The sequence below is a fragment of the Microtus pennsylvanicus genome, chromosome 8 (assembly GCF_037038515.1).
Source record: "Microtus pennsylvanicus isolate mMicPen1 chromosome 8, mMicPen1.hap1, whole genome shotgun sequence".
Taxonomy (NCBI): Eukaryota; Metazoa; Chordata; class Mammalia; order Rodentia; family Cricetidae; genus Microtus; species Microtus pennsylvanicus.
In genome coordinates, this window is record NC_134586.1 from 55,748,532 (window position 1) to 55,771,671 (window position 23,140).

General features: G+C 51.2%; 1 protein-coding gene across 10 annotated transcripts in view; it reads left to right on the forward strand.

The window, feature by feature from the left end:
* The window catches only part of Iqsec1 (IQ motif and Sec7 domain ArfGEF 1), a 327,627-nt gene that overhangs the window by 161,393 nt on the left and 143,094 nt on the right, over nucleotides 1-23,140 (forward strand). For 2 of the 10 annotated variants that reach the window (XM_075983494.1, XM_075983496.1), the window contains exon 1: nucleotides 17,698-18,064. The exons of 5 other annotated variants lie outside the window; for them this stretch is intronic. In XM_075983494.1, coding sequence (XP_075839609.1) covers nucleotides 18,042-18,064 — 23 coding nt within the window. In that variant the 5' untranslated portion in view covers nucleotides 17,698-18,041. Of the gene's footprint in view, nucleotides 1-17,589; nucleotides 18,065-23,140 lie in introns of those variants that run through there. 3 more of the 10 variants (XM_075983501.1, XM_075983505.1, XM_075983504.1) reach the window with 3 other exon arrangements.

The following is a 23,140-nucleotide window of genomic DNA, read 5'->3' on the forward strand; positions in this document are numbered from 1 at the left end:
TACTGGAGGGGGGTTAATTAAAAAGGTGGCTGGAAGATGAATTTCTGGAGACACAAATTGGAAACCAGTGGAAGCTATTGATCTGCTTAATGGGAAGCCGATGGAGTTGGAAAAGGCGGTGGCCAGGCTGAGGGAGGACACGTGGACAAGTCCTTCCCCTCAACTGCCTTCTGAGACTGGGAGCATGGGCAGGAGGGTTGGGGCACGGTCTATCCTGACACCCTGGTAGGGAGCACAGAGACCCATCCCAACCCCTTGTCACCTCCAGGAGCCTGATTTTGACAGTGATGAAAATCTTCATGCTTGATCCCATCATCTGGAAGCTCCTGATTCCTGGGGTAGTGGGAAGGACTAGGGAGGGATGAATGAGGGCAAGTGTTGCAGGAGTAAGTTCTCAGTGCTGCAGGCAGACACTGGGGGACCCAACAGACCCTAACTAACTGCTGCCCTCCAGGCTCACTTAAGTAATGCTAGTAAAGGCAGAGAAGAGGAGACCCCGTGGCTGCATGTACCAATGACAACTGAACATGAGAGGCATCAGCCAATTCTCAAGTTCCTAGTGCCCTGACTAGACAGCAACATGGTGGAATGCTACCTGCGTGGCCTGTGTTCTCAGAGCCCTGGAATGGACAGGATACAGGCTTTATGAAAATCCTCCGAGACAGGGAGAGAGCTGCAACATGGCTAGAGTTGAGATGGCCTCCTCCCTTATTCCCAGCTGGACATATACTCACAAGAAAGAGCTTGTGGATAAAACTTGCCCCAGGGGAGGAGGCCACTGCTTGTCTCCATGTATTGGTCCCTGGACTTCACAGTTTGTCTCTGAGACAGAATTGACAGGTGACGGGACTGTGTCAGTGCCCCTCATATACCGCTTAGCCTGACTCCTTTTTCTCCCTCACCCCTCTGGGTCCCTTCTCGGAGCCTGATGTTCCTTCCTTGCAGATAGACCTGCTCACCTCCCCTGCCTGGCTGACACCTAGTGGGAGCACCTCTGTCAATTCCTTCCCCTTGACCTCTGGGCCTCCCTGACTCTTATCTGTTCTTCCAGCAGCAGAGGGAGCTTTTAAACACTGAATCACCCTGTCACTGTCTGGTCTGAGACCCCACCACATAGCTTGCTGCTGCATTTGGTATAGTGCCAAACTTCATAGCCTCCCAGCCTTGCAATCTTACACCAGCAGCCTCCCAGCCCCATGCTCTCCCATCTCTTGGCCTAGCCTTCCTCCTTCCTTACCTCCTTTTGCTCCATTGGGGCCCCTTCTGCCAGTACACCAGCCCATCTCCATCCTCAGGACCTTTACCTGCTGTCCCTGCTGCCTAGACCACTGTTGCCCAGGTCTTCCCCTGTTGGCTGACCTTGTTCAGGTCTCTCCTAAGGCTTTCTCCTTGTGATGGCCCTCCCCTCTGAGCCTCCACAGATGACTGAACGCCCCCTCAAGGAATCTTTTGTATGCACATGTCCATTAGTTTTCTGTCTGTCCCTCTTCCTGCTCAATCCCCAGGGCCAGGGTTCAATAAACACTTGTAGAATGAATCAATAAACAACTGCAGATCTGCAGGGATTCTGCTGGGAAGGAACCTGGCTGGCCTGCAGCCCTGGACCCTGCAGGCATCACCAGCACTTGGTGGCACTGTGCTAAGTCCCCAGCTCTGACCTGAGAATCTGCATCCCTAAAGCCTTTTCAGCCCCTGAATCCAGCTCCAAGCTTTAGAGGCAGAGTTGCCAGCGATTTCCTGGAGATGCAACACGGCTGGGTGAATGAGAGGAAAGCCCCAGGGTGCTGACTCCTAGGGAAGTTGTCACTCTTCCCTCCACCGATATTGAGAGGCATATAGACCCGAGGATACAGCATGTGCAAGGGCCTCTGCTGAGGAAGAGTGTTGTATGCAATAGATGAAGGAGCCTGCTAAGCTGATTTTAGAAGGAGGGACAGAGGGAGACACAGAGGGCTGTGTTCCATTCCCTGCCTGTTCTGTCCCAGTGAATGACAGACTGAGAACACAGACACTTGGCCATGCCTGTCACTTCTTGCTGCAAATCCCACAAGATGTCCCCACTGTTCTCTGTGCAGAACCTTCCGAGCTTCACCCAGAGTAAAGGTCAAGTCCTCCATGTCACCTGCCACTCGCTCACCTTTCCTCTGTCTATGCTCTTAGCCCCTCTGTCGGGTTACCCTGGCTTTATGCTGTCCTCGGAGCCCTGCAGGCATGTCTCAGGGCCTTCTCATACACGCTGCCCTCTGCTGGCAATGCTGGCACATCACACAGGGGCCTCCTTCATGCTGCTTTTACTGGCCAAGGAGGGTGGGCAGAGATTGGAGAATGGGACTTTGATGCAGTGATACCAAGACTTCCTGCCACTTGGGGGCCATGGTCAGAGACCCAGGAGTCTATTATGTTAGGATCACCTGCTGGGACGAGAGCCTGTCAGTTCCTGTGAGTCCTCAGAGCTACCTTCACGTATAGGGTGGTGGTAGCTTTTGACCAGAACCTAAAATTGTTTATCTTGCTGCTCTGAGGTGATGGAACTCATGGCAGCCATGCTGAGACTAAAACAGTGCTCCCATCTACGCATGGGTCTTTGCAGCCCTTGCCTGTCATTTGTGGGCACCGCAGGTGTGGGATACAGTTGGTAGGATACCTCCTTCAGACTCAAAGCTTGACTCCCTGGGAACCTCTGCCCGACTCCTGTTGTTTTTGTCCTCGATGTCCTGGTCACTGTCTGGTGTCTAAGAACTTGTGTGGTGACAGCATGGCTGGTTCTTAATTTCCATCCTATAGGATGGCTGTTGAGAGTGGGTAACTGAGAGGATTTCAGGGTGTGTACCGGCCAATCTTTCAGGCCAACTTTAGAGCCTTCTCCAGAAACAGAAACCCCTGGCCCAGGAAGCAAATTTCTTTGTGGATCTCACTGCTTCAGGAACTTTATGAAAACGAAATCTACTACTCTGATCTTCAGAGAGGACTTTGTTATTTATTTTTAGTTTATGTGTATAGGTGTTTTACCTGCATGTATGTCTGCGCATATATTCCAGGAGGCCAGAAAAGGGCATTGGATCCCCTGGAACTGGAGTTACAGACATTATTAGCGGCCATATGGCTTCTGGGAACCAAACTTGGGTCCTCTGCCAGAATAGGAAGTGCTCTTAACCACTGGGCCATCTCCCCGTTAATCACTGAGCTCCATTATATGATTTTTAACTCTCTATTTCCCCTAGCTCAGGGCCTGTGTGCACAGATGCCCCTGCCTCAAACACCATTCCTTGATGTCTCCATGTCTCTCTCCACCCATCGGTATGACCTTCCCCACTCCCCTGTTGAGGTTAATGATACTCTTTCTCCTCCTCATCTTCCTAGCTCACACCGACTTTGCGTTTATTCATATTTTTTTAAGAACAGTCTTCACATCTTCCAGTGTCTAACTTTATATTTTTTGGAACCCACTTTCCGTGGCATCTCCTTTATAGTGCTGTCAGTTTCCTGTCTACTATGCTCCCCTCCCCCCACGCCAAATGCTTAATTCTTACTATATTTTAACTTGCCTGCTTCCTTGTTGCTAGTCGACCTCCCTGAATAGTCAGGGATTTGGTCTTATCCTCCATTCTGCCCTCAGTGATCAGAAAGATGGCTGTGCATCATGGTATGTGAATTGAGTGAGTGAAGAGATTTCTGGGGTCCTCTGCAACCCCCTTTATTGTCCTCACCCAACACAGGTTGCAGTGAGGCCATGAGCCACCTTGTGTCAGTGTAGACATGAAGGACATTCTGGGGTTAGCTTAGAGCTGCTCAGCTTCGGTCTCCAGAGCCTGCATGGATTTGGAGCTCCACACACTGAGCCTCTTCAGGATATATAGTGTGGAGGACATTAGGGTAGATGGACACAAAGAACAGATTTGCCCAGCTTCCCAGTGACAAACGGCGGGTGATGAATGTTGGGTCTGTGCGTTATTCATCAGTTTAAAGTTGACTGCACAGCCAGAGCGATTCCGGGGCGGGGGATGCTCTCCTCCTTCTTCCTCATCAATCATCAGCTCTGCAGGCAGCTACTGAAGTGGAGAGAAAGTGGGCCTAGAGAAATAAAGGGCCGTCAAAGCCCAGTGATGTTTCCTTAGGCCCGTGACCTAGAAGTGGGACGGGTATGCAGAACGTCTGGGCCAGTTCCCAGGAGAAGATTGGGTCTCCAGCTGGCCAGATGTCAAATGGAAGAGGAGCCTTGTGCTGGGTCTGGGGTGCACAGCAGGTAGCCAGGCCAAGGCCAGCCCCAAGCCATGAACTGAGATATGGATTTGAACTCAACTCTGCCCCCAGACACTAATGAACTGTGAGTTTCCTTGCCCTGGTCTTATTGTAGTTTCTATGGGCCAGCCTTCAGGGTGCCATTCCAGGGGATAGAGGGCATCACAAGACATTGCCTGGCATGGGAGAGGAAATTCTTTTAGGGGGATCTGTTGGCCCTGTGCCTGTCCTGGAGTGTGACGGGGCTAGGACTCCAACAGCTCCTCCTTGCTGGGGCAGTCTTCTCAGATATCTGTGGCTGTGCCTTTGAATAGGTTGTTTCCCCTAGGAATATGCTTTCTTAGCTCCCACTCCCAGGAAACTTTTATGCACCTTTTAAAACCCACCTCCCATAGCACCTCCTCTGCTGTGTCTTCCCAGTGGTAAGTCAGCCTCCTGCCTTCAGGCTGGATTCTTGCTAGACTGAATCCCCAGTGGGAGCATCTATGCCAGTTACCTAGTGTGATGGTAGTCAGTTCTGTTTAATGACTAAGTGAAGGAGAAGGTAACTTCATGAGCAGGTCTTCCACACTTGCCCTTGCTTTGAGGTCGTTTAAAGACCACCTTTCCCACATCTAAGGCCAAAATCCTGAGGGATGGGGTCCTGGGTGCAGTCCATTTTGGTGTCTCCCATTGCCCACGTCAGACCTTGGTGCTCAATAAATGTTTGCGTGGATGAGAAGAAAATAGGGTCTGGAGGTTGAGCCCACTCTCAGGAGGTTGGTACATACTTGCTGCTCAACAGATGCCTGCACAAATAAGAAGGAAACGTGATGATGGCAGGCTGAGCCCAACTAGGCAGGTCCCACTAGTCAGAGATGCTCCAAGCATTTCTGCCCATTGCTTTGCCTCATGACAACTGGCATCACAGATGTAGTCCATGAAGCAGAAGGTCCAGGGAAGTGGTAGCCGGAGTGGAAACCGACTAGGAACAGAGCTGGATCTGCTGGTTCAGCACTTTTCCTTTGGGGCTACAGACACCCCACCTTCTCAGCTCCTCCAAGTGCAGCTGCAGCCCCTCCTGCCCTGCCAATCAGACTCCCATTGTCTCCACATCTGCCTGTGCTGCAAATTGCCAGCATGAGTCTCGCTCAGCATCCTCCATGGGAGGACATCCCAGCTCTTTTCCACAGCAGCAGTTCCTAAAAGGCTGGTGATTGCATCCTCAGTGTCCCGCCAGGCCTACCCAAGGGGAAGGCTAAGGAAAAAGCCCCAGGTGTCGGTGAAGAGGGGCGAGGCAGTGATGAGCACCCAGCAGGAAGGGGTTGTAGCTGGAGATAGTTCTGGGTGCATCCAGTAGGAAACATTTAGGAATGTCCTCAGCTCCTTCTTTCTCTTCTGCTGCTGCTCAAGCCAGAAGTCAGCACATCCCTAATATAGTTCATCAGAGATGTGTTCCCAAAGAGCCAGGCTCATTCCAAGGGTTCTGGCGCAGGAAGTCTAGATAGTTTCGGGAGCTTGCTTACAAGTCCCCTGAAGAGCTCATGGTGATTAGAGAGCAAAACACATAGTACTCAGGAGCAGGGGATTGCAGGAAGAGCAAGAACTGGACTGCAGCAGGGTCCGCTCCTGGGAAGCAGTACAGCAGTAGTCAGGCCTGCCTAAGGAAACCTCCAGGCAATGCTTCTCTGTAGGGTATAGCTGTTCAGCACTGTGAACCAGGAATGAAGTGTAGAAGGAGGGCAAGCACTCAGAGGAAGTGGGCCGCAGATCCTGCCCTGGGCTCAAACTAACTACACACCTCCATCACCCCTAGGTAATGAGCACTGCCAGCCCTCAGAAACATGCTCTGCTTAGCCCCGTATTGATGGATGATGCTGAGAAGCCTGCTAGATGCTAAACGTCAATCTCCTGCTGCCCTAGAGTCCCAGTTTAGATCCAGAGAAGTTCAGTACTCTCTGAAGAGCACATTTCTAAACAGGCCTCGTGGGGCTCCACAGAAAAAAGACCAGGAGTTTACAGTTGAGGCATCCAGTCAACCTGGATCTGACCACCAGTGACCCTCAGCCTGGCAGTATGCAGGTGATCAGACTCCTAACCCCTCGGCTTTGTTTCTGCATCTGTGCAGTGGGTCACTAGTGGATGCTTCCTTGCTGAACCATTCATAGGAAGTGCCCAGACCAAGCCTATCACAAGGCAGGTCAGGAGAAGCTGAACCAGACATGATTTGGGACTAGGATGATCATGTTCAGGTAGGAATGGAATGAAATAGGCCCAGGAACTCCACCTCCCATTTCTGCATCTAGCAAACCCTTTGGGTTGATAGGTGAGCACACTGAGCAGGGGTGGGGCTGTGAGGTAGCTTCTCTAGCTTATAGTCCCTGCATGTGTCAGTGAGAGTCTTGGTCTAAGTCCAAAGAGCATTGGAAGTTTTATCCAGAGGAGTAAACGGTCCAGTCCATGAGTCTTCAGAGTTAGTTGATGGGATCAAAGATGATGTCACAGTTGCCACCATCTGGGGTCCTATCCTTGCTTGCTTCCCTGTCCTCATTCTCAGGAAGTCTATAGCTTAATGACAAGGTGGCCCTTGTCTTTCATAGTCAAACTTCTGAAGTCCAGCATCCAAAAGATCCTTCTTGGGCTGCTTCTCACTTGCTAGGCTTGGGTCATCTCCCATCTCTGAACCAGTCACTGAGCCCAGAGGGAATGGAAGCTTTAGATAGACTGGATAGGTCTCAGGCACATCTTGAGCCTGCAGGGGGGCACCTGGGACCAAGAGGGTAACCCAGCTGAGTTCCTGTATTGGATACGGAAGTGTCTAAGCATCAGGGGCCTGGAAGGATGCCTTTGGAGGATCCAGCCACAACTAGAGCCTGGGTGCAGGCAGAGATTCCAGCCATGGCTGCCTATACAGGCCTCAGTGCTCATATCAGAACCACTAGGTGTCCATGCTTCCCTGGGTGCCCTTGACCACATACTACATACCACCTGCTGGATGAAATTACATCACCTATGAGCCATCCTGAAGAAGCCTTGCCTTCCTAGGTCTCCACTCAGTCATGGGTCCCAGGATAAGACCTGTCCAGAAAGAAGCCTCTTGTCCCAATGCAGAAAGCCTGGCAGCATTTTTTGTGGTCTTGCCTTGTGCATATGGGGCATAGGCTTTCCAGCTCCAAGGACCCACTGGATGCCTATGGGCAAGCAGGAATGGAATCCTCCAGTCTTCTCTGTCCATAAGCCTTGCCAGTCTTATGAGTTGTGAGGACAGAAGTTCTGACTACCCACCTAGGGACCATCTAGACCATTAGTTCTCAACTGTGGATCGAGACCCTCACAGGGGTCACATATCAGATATTTACTTTATGATCCATAACAGTAGCAAAACTGCAGTTACAAAGTAGCGACAAAATAATTTTATGGTTGGGAGTCACCACATTAGGAAGGTTGAAAGTGCTGATGTAGGCCCTTTTATTGCCTGGGGTTTGCTGCAATAATCCCAGGGATGACAGGCCCCACTGGGACTCTGGAGCAAGAGGTAGCAGAAGGCAATGAAATTATCAGAGAGGGGTAGCTTGGCATAGTAGCTTCGGCGTGGGGGAGGCTGGCTGCAGGCCTGAGAAGGAACCCAGCCCCTGGAGTCTGGCTGCTGTGGAACCAGTCTTGGGATTTCACACAGTGATATTGAGGCAGCCAAATACTGCCCTCTGCTGGGGTGCCTGTATAAAACACTCAGCGCTTTCTTGAGAACGGACAGACCTAAGATCCTCTGAGGCCCCTTCTGCAGCTGCTCAGCTTTCTTTGTCTCTCTCTGCCCCTTTCCAAGCAGCTTGTTCTGACGTGGCATAGTACAGAGTGGCTTGACCCTAGAGCAGCACTTGCTCCCATGATCTCTGCCTTGTCTCTGAGCCTTAAGGCTTCCTGGAGGCAGAAAATACAAAATAACCACCCTATTTCAGGGTAACCCAGTCAGGATTCCCCTGGCCCTGTCTGCCCTACCTGCTCATCCTTATGGTAGAACTGAACTTCAGAGAATGCCCCCAGGGGAGTGACAAAGTCTAGGTTCCCACAGAGCATGTGACCCCCAGGAATTGCCTCTGCTTGCCCATACCTCTGTCCTGGACCTAACAACAGCACCTGGGTTAGAGGAGAGAGCAAGGTTCTAGGCTTGGAATGGCAGCAGTGGACAGAGCAGGTCAGGGCAGTCAGAGAGGCCACAGGGCCAGGCTGCAGCCCAGCAGGAGTGACTCATCTGATGCAACTCTACTTTCCTGTGTGCTTGCAGGAGCCTCTACACCCCTGACCTGTTTCTGCAGTATCTGTGGAGGCCGGGAGGAAAGGAGGGAGGAGGAAGGGTAGGTGGGTCTATGGTAGAAGCATGAGACCAAGAACATTAATCTCTTGATATCCAAAGTGGACCCCTTTGTACATCAAAAGCCCTGCCCTGGGGCTGGAGAGATGGCTCAGTGGTTAAGAGCATTGCCTGCTCTTCCAAAGGTCCTGAGTTCAATTCCCGGCAACCACAAGGTGGCTCACAACCATCTGTAAAGAGGTCTGGCGCCCTCTTCTGGCCTTCAGGCATACTGACAGAATATTGTATACATAATAAATAAATAAATATTTAAAAAAAAAAGCCCTGCCCTGCAAGTCTCACATGTAAATAATCCCACATTCCACCGCACCGTAGGCCTGGGCAAGCTGTAGACATCTTGCAATATCTAGGGTGATTGGTTGTTCTGCTTAGTGAGTTAGGGTAAGGACAGGAATCTGGCTTGTTCTACACAGGTGCAGTGTCTTTAGGGAAAATGTCCAATGTGACTGAGTCCAGGGATGCAGAGCCTGCAAGAGCCACTGCACATAGTAAGAGAACAGGGCCTGCCCCAGACCTCACTCCAGCCTGGGTCACAGGAGGCATGCGTTTGTTCATCTGTCTAGTGTCCTGTGAAGACCAGATGCATGCTGGGCATGAGGGAAGCTTAGGAGCCAATCTGTGAATTCAGACATGGCCTTCCAGTCCCCATCAGCCCAAGGTAACACCGTTGAGAATGACAGTAGGCCTATGGGCAGTGATACAGAGAAGGATGGTGAGGAGCTGCTGGGGCAGAGGTGGGAGGGCAACCTAACTGAACCTGTGTTGAATGAACCTGAGACCAAATGGTAAATGATGAGGGATAGCTTTGGGGATGGCAGGAATTAAATGAAGGGGCTTTGGGATTGGGTCAGGGTTTCTGGAGATCACTACAGCTCATGAGAAGAGAAAGTTTAAGTCAGCCAGGGGGCACAAATGAGCTATCTTCTAGCATAACCACTGAGTTTCTCTGCGATGAGCATATTCCAGTACGTGTTCACATGCAGTCCAGAGCTAGTGGTCAGGGCAGTGTGAGTGCTGTGCATCTAAGCTCCAACCTACCTGCCTAGTGTGTCCAAGTGCTAGTGGGCAGGGCATATCTGAGCTTGGTGTCTCTACGGAATTCACTGGTTGCTGGGACATGGCTTCCTCTGATGTGATAGGTACCCAAATATGCCAGGAGAAATAACATAGGTTGGGAAGCAGAATTCTAAAGGATGTGGAGGCCTGGCTGAGGATCTGGGGACTACCGCTACAGGAGACTGTAGGCTCACTGCCCTACAGACCCCATGAGATCTGCCCTTATAGCATTCACAACTCTGGAGGAGACAGAAGTGAGACGGTACTTGAAACTCAGGTCTCATTCATTTACTCATTCTCTCATCCATCATGTCCCAGGGACTGGGATCACAATCCTAAACAGAAAGGATCAAGTCCCTCTTATGAGGCTGGGACCCGAGCTTCCCTCAAAATCTTGGTCAGCCCTTCCACTCACCTGGGACACTGACATACTCAGATAGGAAAGTGTGTGCTTTCCTGGAACAATTCCTGGCGTAGAGATGGAACAGGGAATATTTACTCCACAAAAACTACCTGAGCTTCTCCTGTTCTGGGCACCTGAAAGACAAAGACCAAGTGACCATGGCCCATCAGGCCATAATGGCTATAAACTTTGTGGAAGGTGCCATCCTTGCCAATCACCATAAGTCTCCTTCCTTAATCTGTCAGAATTTGGAAAGGAGGTATCATCCATGCCTCAGACAGAGCATCCAGTAGCTTGTCAGGTTCCCAGAGCCCTCAGGCACCATGCTCATTGCCCATCATTCTGTTACACAGACTCTCTGTGCAAAGGACCATGCAGCCTGCATAGCTTTAGGACACTGGTTGCATCAGCAGCTAAGAGTTGCTCCATACAATTGTGCAGTGCACAGGTTATACTGTTTGCCCTGCCCAGTGGCCCTGTCATCATCTACCTTATTGCGTATGCCCTGGAGACACTGTTGAGCTTCTGTCATAGGTCACTGTGCTCTCAGTGGCCCACTGTACATTTTCACTCATTTGGTTCTTTTTGTTCAAGATTTTTATTTTTATTTCTCTCTCTCTCTCTCTCTCTCTCTCTCTCTCTCTCTCTCTCTCTCTCTCTCTCTCTCTCTCTCTCCCTCCCTCCCTCCCTCCCTCTGTGCATGTGCGCGTGCATGTCTATGTGTGGGCATGTATACTTGAATGTTATACCCTCAAAGCCCAGAAGAGGGTGTTGTATCTCATGGAGCTGGAGATACAGGTGGTTGTGAGATGCTCAACATGGATGCTGGGATCTGAATTCCTGTCTTTTTATGACCCTCTGTGAGAAGGATCAGAACTGATTTTCAGAGAGACCTGTTAAGTCATTTTCAACCCCACAGCTCCCTCTGAACCTGTTCAGGCCCCCATCTACTCCCCAAGGAAACAAGCTCGTATATAGGCTTATTGTTAGATGACTGGAGGCTTTTGTAATGATGCATTTTTCTTGTGAGTGGCTCTCATATAAAATTGGTTTGTTTTTATTTATTTGTTTGTTTATTGGTGGAGAGTGAGGTGAACTTAGGATTCAAACCAGGGCCCAGTCCATGCTAGGCAAGTTCTCTGCCACTGAGCTGCATCCTGCCGACCCTGCAGAACATTTAAAAAGAGGGGATGCTGCTGACCAGTAATCCTAGTGATCATAACTGAGAGATGGCAACTTTTCACTATGGCATGTCTCATCATTTGACTATCCAGAAGTTCCTCCAACCTAGATTTTTGTGGCATCGCTAACTTCCTCTTTACTGGCAGTCATCACTGAGAATGCCCCAAGGAGGGTCCTATGCCAGCATCCTGCAGTGATGTTTATGATGACATCCAAGAACCCACTCTGCTCTTGTCCATACTGCTGGGCAGGTGGCTGCAAGATGAGGCATGCATGTGTGAGGATAATCAGGGCCTGAGTCACCCTGGCAGAAGGGAACAGGTGACATGTCCCTGGAAAAGGGGTTTTCAGGGCTGGGAGCTTGTGCCTTCTGTCTAGCAGAGGCCTTCAGAGGGCAGGAGCACCACAGCTGGGGCCAGGGTGCCTATTTTTTCTTCCCTCCATTCAAGTGACTTCCCTTCTGTTCCTTCCCTTCCCTTCCAAGGTCCAATTCTTCAATTAGGCCTATTCTTTTGCCCCCTCCCCCCGCCCACCTTCTTAGGCCCATGGTTCTAGCAAGGCCCTCATGACTTTCTGGAATCCTCCATGTCCCTCATCTTGCACTTGTCCGTCACTCCTGAAAGACGGAGCCTTCATTCCTCTCACCCTGCACCTCCACTGTTTCATAGAGCTATTAGTGCACTGCCCACTCAGAAGCCCACAAGGTCCTATCCTGCCCTATCTCCTACTCCTTTCTTCTTCTCACTCTCCCTCTACTCCATAATATCTCTTCTTTCTCTTCTCATCCCCATACCATACTTGGTGCTCTCACATCCTCCAGTATGGAGGTCCTGACAGCCAGGGACTGTGTGAACCGTGGTGAGTGTATGGTCTCTACCATACAGGAAGATGTCAGTGAGTGTCTTTATCACCCCTGCCTCCAAATGCACAGACATCATCACACCAGCACCCCCTTTTCCCAACTGGACAATTAAGGGTCTTGCACAGTTCCCTCAAGACAGGGCTGGAGAAAGGACTGAGGAGCCAAAGTATTCACCTCCTCCCAGAAGGGGTGTGACCTTTCTCACTCATGTGTTCCTGCTTAGTTGTGTCTCAAAGCAAGCCTGAGCCATCTTCGTCCTATCCAGATAAAGGAAGGATAGCTGGCAACTTCATGTTGACTCTGGTGGGGCACTTATGGCCTAGGGCCCTGACTCATTGATTCCCCCCTCCCTTTATATAGCCCAGTGTTCTATGCTCTCTCTGATCTGCCTAACCTCCCTGTTGGTTTGTCCTGCTCTGGGTAACCCAAGCTGCACTGGGTAGCCCTAGTTAGGAAGAAAAGCATATTGGTCGGTATTGCCCTGTTCTGCATGCTGCAGCCTCCAGAGGGAATAAGTGAGCTGCTGGGAGGTGGGGTGATGGGAACAAGAGTGGATGCTGCTGAGTGCTGAGTTGAGAACCCTAGCTGGGAGTGTAGGCAACCCAGGCATCAGTCCTTCCTGGCACCCTCACACCAGCCCAGGCTTCCAAGATTGGCACCCAGTTCCCCAGGCTGTGTGAGAACAAAGTGATCGAGTTTATTCCGTGGCAGTCTTTATGTGGATGTCTGTCAGTTGAGGGGATTGGCTGACACATGAGGTGCATTGTCTGTAGCTGGGAAACACATGCAGGAAGCCCTGGTTTTGATCCTCAGCACCTCATAAACCAGGTGTAGTGGTGCACGCCTATCAGCCAAGCACTGGGGATGTGGAGGCAGGAAGATCCGAAATCCAAAGTTATCCACATCTCTACTGTATTAGAGGCCAACCTCACTTACCTAAGACTCTGTCTATAAAAAAGGAAATTGAAAAGTCATTCAAATTGAAAGACATTTGACAAGTTTAGTTTAGGAAGCAGAGCTTCTGGGACCTGAACAACGCTTGAAGTCACTACCTCACAAGCTGTGAGTGGGAGCAGAGCCTGGCTCAGACCTGAGAACTTCCCAGCCCAGAGTCCCCAGCTGGTGGTAGAGGTGGTGCCAAGTGTTGACCACTGATTTACTGCCTGATGAGAGATGAGGTATGGGAGATGGTTGAGGGACTCCCAGCCTCGAGCCACTGCATCTCAGATTTGGTCCTAGATCACTCTGCACTCTCAGCTCAGGGTCCCAGAATTCAGCAGCACCCTCTCTTGTTCTCATTCGCCCCACCTCCCAGGCAGATGACTCCCAGCAAGCTCACTTATTCCTTTTGGAGGCCGCAGCATCCAATACAGCGCGACATTGACCAACATGTTTTTCTCCCCAACCTGGGCTCCCCAGTGAAGCTTGGGCTTCTTCATGTATGCCTATGGCAAGCGTCATGCAACACAGCCAGCCTGGCACACTCTGAGGCAAGCCTGGCTGGGGGGAACTGATGCCAATCCTTGTGGTCCCAGATGTTAATTCCTTCTCAGGGGTGCCCTTTCTTAACTATCTTGGGGTAGGAATCTGATCTCCCACAAGTCAGGCGATGGGGTACCCAATGATATTTTGTTTGCTGCAGAAGGAAGTGTTTACTGAGATTCCAGAAGCCCACATACATTTCCATATATAATTGCTCAGGTACTGCTTTATCCTCGGCCACCCTGCAGGGAGGGGAGGGGCTATAGACAATGGACCCCCTACCCCAGCCTTCCCCACAGGGTCCCCCACATCCAGAACGCTGGCCGTGACTATGATATGAGAGGCATGTGATGGGCAACTGCAGCATGGGCGAGCCTATGAGGTGCAGAATCTGTGATTTAGCCTTCTGAATGTGGTGTTGAGCAGAGAGCTGGCTCCTGAAAAAGACACAGTGTGAGGCCACTTACGTACAGCTCTGAATACGCACGGTCGGCTGCACTGCTCGGATGCCTGTGTGTGGACAGCTGAGTAAGAAAGGTTCCCTACGGATCATTCATGCACTTATGGGAGCCTGGGAGCTGGGCTGGGGAGAGGATGTTCCAAGGCATGACCCCAAGACTTCCGACATGTTTATCTAGTGAGGTTTCTCATTACAGGCAGCTGGTGTGTCATGGCTCACAGTGCTTATCTTTAGGCCTTTTAGAAATTTTTAAATATTTTTAACGTCATAGAATGGTATCGTTTTCAGAATCCATGCAGTGCTTTCTATTTCTTGCACATATGCATATATGCATGAACACATAGGAAGAGTGCAGGAAGGATGCACTCCAGACAGATGAGAACCATTTCTTCTTCTTCAGGGATGAGCAAGAGGGGTAAGATGTGGGGCAGGGGAGTGGGGGCAGGGAGAGGAATATACTTACTTTATGAAGTCATTTTCAATGGGCCTGGTGAAGCAGAGCTTTAATCCCAGCATTCTGAGAGGCAGAGGTAAGCAGATCTCTATGAATTCTAAGCCAGCCCAGTACACACAGTAAGCTCTAGGCCAGCCACAGGTACAAATGAGACCCTGTCTCAGAATAAATATTCACATTATTTCTGTAATTTGCAGTTTGCTTACTGAAAATGTCAAGCTTCAGAAAAAGGGAAATACAGTACTGGGGCTTGAAGTATTTGTGTTTTGGGGACTGGTACAAGTTAAGGGGGTGAACACATTGGAGCTCTGCAATTAGGCCTATGACTACCTGGAAAGGAGATGGGCTGCTACCCCTGTGAGGTTGGTCCAAAACTGAGATGCATGGCTGCCTGCCTGGAATGACTGAGACTGGCATATCTCTTTGTCAAGTGCCAGCAGCCTCTCCCTCTTCCCAAATGCTGTTATGCTCCTGCCTAGGGGACAGATGGCCACAGGTTGGAAGACAGAGACACTCTGCCTGAATGTCCCTGTCACCCTGCAGATTGGAATTTTCCAGCCTATGGAGGGGAAGTCCTAGATCAGAAGTTTCTGGAACAAGGCCTGGAAGCTGCTCTGTACCCAGTCTGCAGGGATGAGATGGGGACAGGGGTGTACCCAGAGACTGGCTATGGAGGGCTCTGTGTCAGCCCCAGCCTGAACCGTGCATTGGTGGATGGACCTGTACTCATGACCATAGGCAGGGGCAGCCATGGCAAGGCTGCTTGCCACCCTCTCCCACCTCAGGCATCTGATCACAGTTAAAGTGGACAGGTACAGTCTGCTGCACCACTTCCTAACTGTGACTCTGAACCCTCTTGTGCCCTTGGGCTTCCCGTCTCTGATGTTAAACTTAACAGCCTGGCCCTCACTTGGTGATTTCATGCTCCTGCCCCCTGTCCATTCTTTGAATTCAGAAACCTCTGGGGTCTCAAGTTTGAGACCAGCTGGAATGTCAACCTTCTTTACCTGACCAGACCTACTCAGTGCCAGGCAGAGCCGTGTGAGAAGAACTGCTGTGTGCTGCACTCAATGCTTGGCCAAAGCCCCGAAGCCTTGGCAGCTGTTTCTGAGCATGGAGGTCTTTATCACTCACTCTGCTTTAAAATGCAGTCCAGGCGAGACGTGTGCACCTCTGGAGAAAGGGCCAGAAAAGATACAGGTGTGCAATGGATGTCGCACGCAAAGGGAAGACAAGAGGAAGGCCAGGATGGGGACTTCAGAACAGAGTGCACACTCAGGGTAGCCATCTCTCCCTCGCTACCTCAGTTTACTCATCTGTGACATGAGAGTGGGAAAAGAAGCCCCTCTTTAAGAAGGCTGAAAGGGATTGCTGGAGCATGGGCACACTGGTGGGCTCGCCTGGCCTCGGTGTTAGTGCCCTCCCCACCTCTCTAAGCGGCCGTGGTTAATTAAACCTGTTTCTGATATAGGATCCCAAACAGAAGGAGGACTCCTTCTGATGGTGTGGTGGTATTCTGACTTTGATAAGCTGTAGTGCAACTCAGTCAAGTAGAGACGTGGGGCCAGTTTACCATGTGTTAAGCCCACATGGATCTGAATTCCTCCTATGACAGCATTCTTCTCGGGGTGGGCAGGCCATGGGAAGACTGGCCAGTTCTAGAGTCCCCTGCACTTTGGCCACGCAGCTGCTTCAGCACTTATTATGCTGCATCCAAGGAACCACCCCACTCCAGCCACCAGAGGAATGAGGTCTTCTTCATCTGGCCTCTATCCCTCTTTGCTGTGCAACTTTCCTTAAGCTGCTCGCTGTCTCTGAGACCCATTTCCTCTGTAATAAAATAACAGAACCCAAGAGTGAAGCATCCATCTTCCCCTAGCTTTCGTGGGTCTGAGCGGCTGAGAGGATGAGAAGAAGAAATGGAGTCAGCCTGGCAATTGCCACCCCCAACTGGAGGGTTCACAGTCTCATCCTATCATGTGCCCCTCCCCTGGAGACAGCTTTGCAAGTGAAGATTCAGGCCAGACACAGTGCTGGCTGCACCACCTTCTGTCCGCTAGTCCTAGATGGGTGAAGACCCCCTGTGAGTCTGGTGTGTGCATTAAAAAGCTTTCCTTAGACACACGCTCAGCTGGGTTTGAGAGTCCTGACTGACACTGGGTAAACAGGCTGCCTGCTCAAGAAAGCATGAGATACTCAGAGTGGGGAGAAGGCGAATGTGCAGGGAGAGAAGTGGACGTTTCTCATCTTCACCTCTTAGCTATGATGGCTGTGTCAGCATCCGTCAAATCCATCCAGCATCTTTCTGCCTCAGGGCCTTAGCACAAGCTCTTTGCTCAGACAGCTCCTGCCTTTACAGTCCACTGGGTGAGGTCCAGGAGAGGCCTCCTTTCCCTGACCCCAGCTCAAGAAGATTCCCCACCGTCCACACACCTCTTTTCTCCTTGGTTGAACCCTGATCTGATTGCTAGGCACAATTTTACATTCTGACTTTTATGTTTTCTCCCTCCCCTCCCTTTTGAATGTATCCATAATGAAGGCAGATGCTCTGCAGGCACACTGGGGGTGCTGGCAAGAGGGGAAAGAAGGGAGGGAGGAGGGGTACCACAGCTAGAACAGACTGGCCCCAGCCCTGGCCTCCCTCCCTTTAGGTAATAACTGGCAACAGTGATCCAAACTATGTCATCTGCTATTCAGCTACTGTAGTAGTAGGGCCTCCAGGACCGGTCACACGGCTGTCATGATCCCATTTTACAGTAGCACTTTGGAGACTCCCAGGAAACACTCAGCTTGCTGAAGTCTCACAGCCCCTAACTCCAGGGCACAAATTCTCCTGAGCATTTGCTTAGTTTAGCGGCTCCTAAGTTTCCATGCCATGGATGGAAAAGCTACCCTGGAAGGAAGTGCCATCATTACATTCTTAAGGCTGCAAATGCATTTTAGCAACTGATTACCAGGTTTCCAGTTAGGGCCAGGAAGGAGCCACCTCGATTTTAGCGCCAGGGCTCTTGATTTTGCAGCGCACCGCAGGGCAGCTCTGTTTGATGCTGCAGTTGCCACGGCAACTAGCACTTTGGCGATTGGTCCAGCTCGGCCGCACTACGTTGCTCCTGGAAGGAGGGGGGCGCTCCTGCACTCCTGTCCCTCCTCCGGATGCTGCGAGAGCAAACCGGCACAGACACCCCCCTCCCCCAGCTTTCCCCTCCTCTCTCCAGCACCCTGCCACCCCGGATGTGCGGGAGGGAAAAATCCCAAGGAAGTCCCAGGTAGCAGCGAGGCAGACGCCCCCGCCCAACCTAGCGACCATGGTGACTCGACGTCTTCCCAGGCTTCTGGGCACAGTGTAAACCCTGCGTGGGAAGACCTGTTTGGAGCCCCCTGCCACATTACTCCCAGCTTTTCTAGATGAACCTGCCAGTCCTGGGAAAGTGACTGTCCTTGGCTTTCATTTTCTTCCTTTCCACCTCGCTTGAGCATCCTGCTCCTCCTCTGAACCACCTTGAGCCTCCTCAGCCCAGGCAGGAGAGAGAGAGAAGGAGATCAGACTTGGGCAGGATGGCTTGCCGAAGACGCTATTTGTGAGTATATGAGACAGGTTTATCCTGAAGCCTGAGGCAGAAAGGACCACAACTCGTGTGTTGGAATGGTGTTGGAGTGAGGGGCTTGGTGGGGGTGGGGTGGCTGCTCTGCAGGTGGCTTCCAGAGGGAGCAAGCTTGTCTCTAGTGTTTGTCTCCTGCGGCAGAGGCGGCATTGATGATGATGAGGAGAAAAATTATCTTAGTCAGCAAATCTTCCTTCAGCTGTGAAAGTCTCTTGCTGAGGCAGTCACCTTCCTCCTAATCCATATCCACATACAAGGGCCCCCAGACCCATGGCCCTGGTTTAGGCTTTTGGCAATGCCCCCAGCTGGCTTGTTTAGGGAACGCTTTGGTGCTCAGCAAGCCTGTGGCCCGCACCCAGCCAGGTGGAAGGCCATCAGCAGACTGAGACAGTGGCAGGAGACGGCATCCTCCACGGACAGGTGAAGGTGGCAGCAGTGTCCAGTGCAGGTGTAATGTGTGGGTACAGAGCACCCGTCAGCTGGGCCTGATGCCAGCAGCAGAGGCGGTGAAAGTCGGGCTTAGGGTGGTGACATCACGGGACTTGGTATTTATGGAAGCAAAGCTGTGCTTGGTGAAGCCAGGCTTCCCAGGGGGCAGTGGGATTCAAAAGGCAATTTCTTTCTAGGCTCTCTGGGGGCTGTTCTTGAAAGAGCAACCTTTGCCCGACTTGGGTGCTCTAGGCTCTGGAAATTGGATGAGGTTTGGGTCTGGTCTCTGCCTGCCCTAGGCAACCTGCTCAGTGCTTGGAAGCTGCTAGGGACAGTCTGGTGATCTCAGATCTTCTGAGGTTAGAGAGAAAGCCATGACGTTCTTGAATTGGGATCAGCCACTAGTACTAGGATAGGGCTTGCAGGAATTTGTAGGAGGTCACCTGGGAGGTTTAAACTCTCCTCAAATAGACGAACTTGCAGAGGTCCCAGACCCCATCAAGGGCCCTCCAAACCCTCTTAGGCTCTGCCTCCTCCCCTCCTACAAGGGGCGGTTCCCATGCTAATGAGCCTGGTAGAAAGTAAACACAGCCCTTGCCTCTTCAGCATGCTCGGTCTGTAGGCCCCTGTAGGGGGAGTGGGACTATGGCCTCTGGCTCTGGGTCTGCATTTTCAGTGGAAAAGCCTTTGAGTCCGTTTGTTGGTTTAAGCAAACCACACAGAGTCCTTGCTTTCTGTGGTAAGGCCAGAAATAATAAAGCTTTCCCCAGCTTGGAACTTTGTCTCACATTTGGAGAAGGTACTTCCCAGGCAGCAGCCTCCTTCCTACCTACCACACCTTTTCTGGAACAGGAGTCTCCAGTGTCAAAGAAACTGACAACTTGCAGAGCTACTAAGCTGATGCAGAGGGAAGATGTTATTAGCATGAAATGTGACAATCCTCGTGGAGAGCAGCCTGGCCCAGGGCCTGTTTCCAACACTCAGGAACACCATCTGAAAGGCTTCTCATAGGCAGGCATGAACACACACACACACCATTTTTGAAATGGGGAAACTGAGACTGGAAAAACATGACCGTGGAAACTTGGCATTTACTGGCTTTGGCATGGGGCCTGGGCTTTTCATGGAAATCATTTTGTCAAGTGCACGGCTTCATCCCCTAGATTCCACTGTGCTCCCAAGGTTCATTCAGCCTGGGGAGGGCCAAGGACTTGCATCTGAACACACAGCCTTAGGCAGCCCTGTTGGCAGCACCTGTCTAGGCACCTGTGCCCCCTGCCTGCCTTCCTTGAGACCACTCTTCTCTAACTCTTAGGGCACTGTAGGCTAAGCTATTCCTGCCCTGCTTCCTCCTACATTCTGCTGCTATCGACCACCCCAAACAGATTAGCCAGGGAGAGCTAGAGAAGGGCTGTGACCTCTGCCGTTGCAGAGGGTTTGGAGTCAAACAAGCCTTGCTGATATTTATCTGCTAGGTACTCAGCAGCCTGTGTTGGCCCATCATTATATTCCACTTGATCAGGGCAGGGCTCAGCCCAGCCCAGGGACCTCTTAGTACTTGCTGCTCCAGACTTCTGGTTCTCCAGGCCAGACGTCTGGAAGGGGGTGATGGCTGTCAGCTCAGAGCAGTCTTGGCTAGTCTTATGCTTTCTCACATCCTATAGCTTGATCAGCTTTCCTCAACTGCTACAAATAGAGTATGATTGAGCCCATTTTACAGAGCAGGAGACTGAGGTGCAGGGAGGGAAGGAATTCCCTGGGCTCCTGCAGTTATTTGCTGTTGTGCCTTTAGCAGTTCTGCCCCTCCCCCAACACATTCCTCCTTTACCTGAGCAGCCGTGTGTTACCATGTGTCACCCGATCAGGCTGTCCCTTGGCCTGTTTGCTCCACAAACAGGCACACTGTGCACCCTGTTTCACCTCCCCAGGCATCCTCATTCTTCCTGCCCGCTGGGTCACTCTATGGGTCACTCTGAGAATTAAAACTTAACACTGAAAGAGGTGGGTCCTCAGTCTCCTCTGGAGGTGGCCTGGCCATGGAATAAAGATAATGATGAGGCCTGCAGTCCTTGACCAGGCCACAGCTGACTTTGGTCAGCTTAGCAGCGTTGTAAGGAAGGTACCCCATACTGATTGACTACAGCAGCATTTTCACCATCCTCAAGGCAACGGCTGAGGAGGGCTCCAGCTCAGGCAGTGGAGCTATAAAGATCTGCAGAGCAAGGCACTGACTGCCTCTTTGCATGTCTGTGGTCCACCCATCTATCCAGTAACTGCCTCATTTGCTGATTGCCTGAAATTTCCTGGCTCCTCTTCCCTTCCTTTTTGGCTCTGACCAGCTATGCAAGACCAAAGCCTCAGACCTCCCACCCTGCCATTTTCTGACTTCCCTGCTGAGCCTCTATCTACCCTGATACTATGTCCAGCTTGTTGGGTGGTCAGTCTGCTTACTAATAGAATATAAGCTATACCAGACAGACTCCTGATGGTGTGTAAGCCTCAGAGACCTTCAGCACCTAGAAAAGTGCCAGTACATCCCATGCATGCAGGATACACAGTTAAGCCAGTGAGTCCTGGTGGTGCCAGGCACTGTCCTAAGTAGGACTACAGGGCAGGGCAGTGGATTGGGTACTACCAGGTTCCTGGGTAGGTACTTGTGAACATCGGCCCCAACACAGGAGGTGGTCTCCACAGTCAGCTGAACCCCCAGGACTGGAATGGGCATCTGCCTCCTGCACAAAGAAAGCAGGATCCTCTGAATATGCAAATGTCGTGTCTTTCAACTCGTTTGACCATCTCGTACTTGCATTGTACAGACCATGCAACTGAGTCCTAGAACAACTTGTCCCAGGTAACACTCAGGCAGGGGTAAACCTGTGCAGTCCACCCTAACTCCGAACTCTGACCTGTTATCATACTGAAGAGTTTTGCTGATTGTGAAGAAAAGGGGGGGAGCTGAACAGCGGCATGGGTAGGGAGGGCCCTGTGGACTGATTCCCACTGTCCCAGCTCAGTGTGGACTGAGTAGAGACTTGGAGGGTGAGGCTGAGGTTGTCTCCTGCGCTGGAGGAGAGTAGCGGGGCAGGCACCTGACTTATCCCTTGGCCACAGTGGGCAGTTAGGAGAAGCTGCAGGAGTCAGGAGCACTGGTCTTCCGGCTAGACTGAGAGCAGCTGGACGTTCTTCCTTGCAGTTAACAGTGGCGCCATGTTTCTCAGGATGAGGCACCCTGCTCATAGGGCCCTGGCCTACATCATAGTACTAGCTTAACTTGATCTCAGAGAACTTCAGGCTAGTATCCTTGTTCAACCCCCTGGAACTATGGCATGTTGAGTCTGTGGTTGACACATTCTGCAGGGAAGTGATTTGTTCAGGTTTATGGCCAGGAGTTTGTCTGGTTCCAGACCCCCACTCCCTCTTCACCAACCCTTGTTTGCCTGTTCTTGGAGCCAGGACTGGTAGGCAGCAGGTGTTTCGAAGGTGGAGTTCAAAGGAGAGGAGGGTCCAGGTGACCAGAAATCCTAGGTGACAGGACACTGGTCAGATGTCCCTATGAAGTACCTACATGTCATACCCTTGCCATCACTTTTGATAAATCTTGGTCCAGATCAGTTCTATTAGGCATAGGATTTAAAATGTTTATTTGTTTGTTTATTATTGTGTGTGTCTGCGTGTGCATGTAGTGGAGGGGCACCTACCATGGCACGTAAGTGGAAGTCAAAGGACAACTTTGTAGAGTTGGTCCTCTCCTTCCACTTCTTTGTGGTGGATATGTCACTGAGTTGAAGCCAGCCTGAGCAGGACGTTGAGCCCCTGCCTGCATCAAACAAGATAGATCTCCAAATGTGTTTTGTGTGACTTGGCTATACGTTGAGTTTTCTAGGAATGTGACTGCTCTCAAAGTCAAGGGAAGATCGGACTGTGATATGTTGGGAGCTCTGCCAAGAGCTGTTACCACCTAGGCCATCATGTCTCCAAGGGCAGCAGCTTTCCTGGGAGCAAGGTTTCCCCAGCAGGTATCTGTGGGATCAGCTGCTCAAGGGTGGCCACTCCTTGGCAAATGACTGTTATCTCAACACCAGGTCTTTCCGCGTCTGCAGTGTTTATGAGGGACAGGCTACGGGTTTGCTGTGATGTAGATGTTGACAAGCCTTATTGTGTCTGGCATGCCTTTCAGAACGGAAGTGGACAATGCCGTTTGCGGTCGACTAATGGGCCTAGCTTTGCAATAATGATGATGTTATGTTCAGTCTGGTTTCATAGCCTTAGATTCAACTAACTGTAGATAGAAATTTAGTAGAGTGTGTGTGTGTTGGGGGGGTTATTTCCAGAAAGTTCCAAAGAGCCAAACCTGGATTTATCTGACCCTGTACCAAGCCCACATGAATGTGTCGGTGTGTAGGCACCCTGCTGTGGTTCCTCTTCTCCCTGGGTCTTTCATCTTTGCAAACCTGGCTCTTTAGTGCTGCTCACCTCAAGTGTGTGGGCCTGTGATGGTCACATCTGCTTACTAGCTTGCTTCTCATGTGTGGACTTTCCACAGCATTGTTCTCCCAAACAGCCCAGTGTCATCACTGTTTCCACAGCCTTGGTGGTATATATCTGTGACCCCAGCACTCAAGA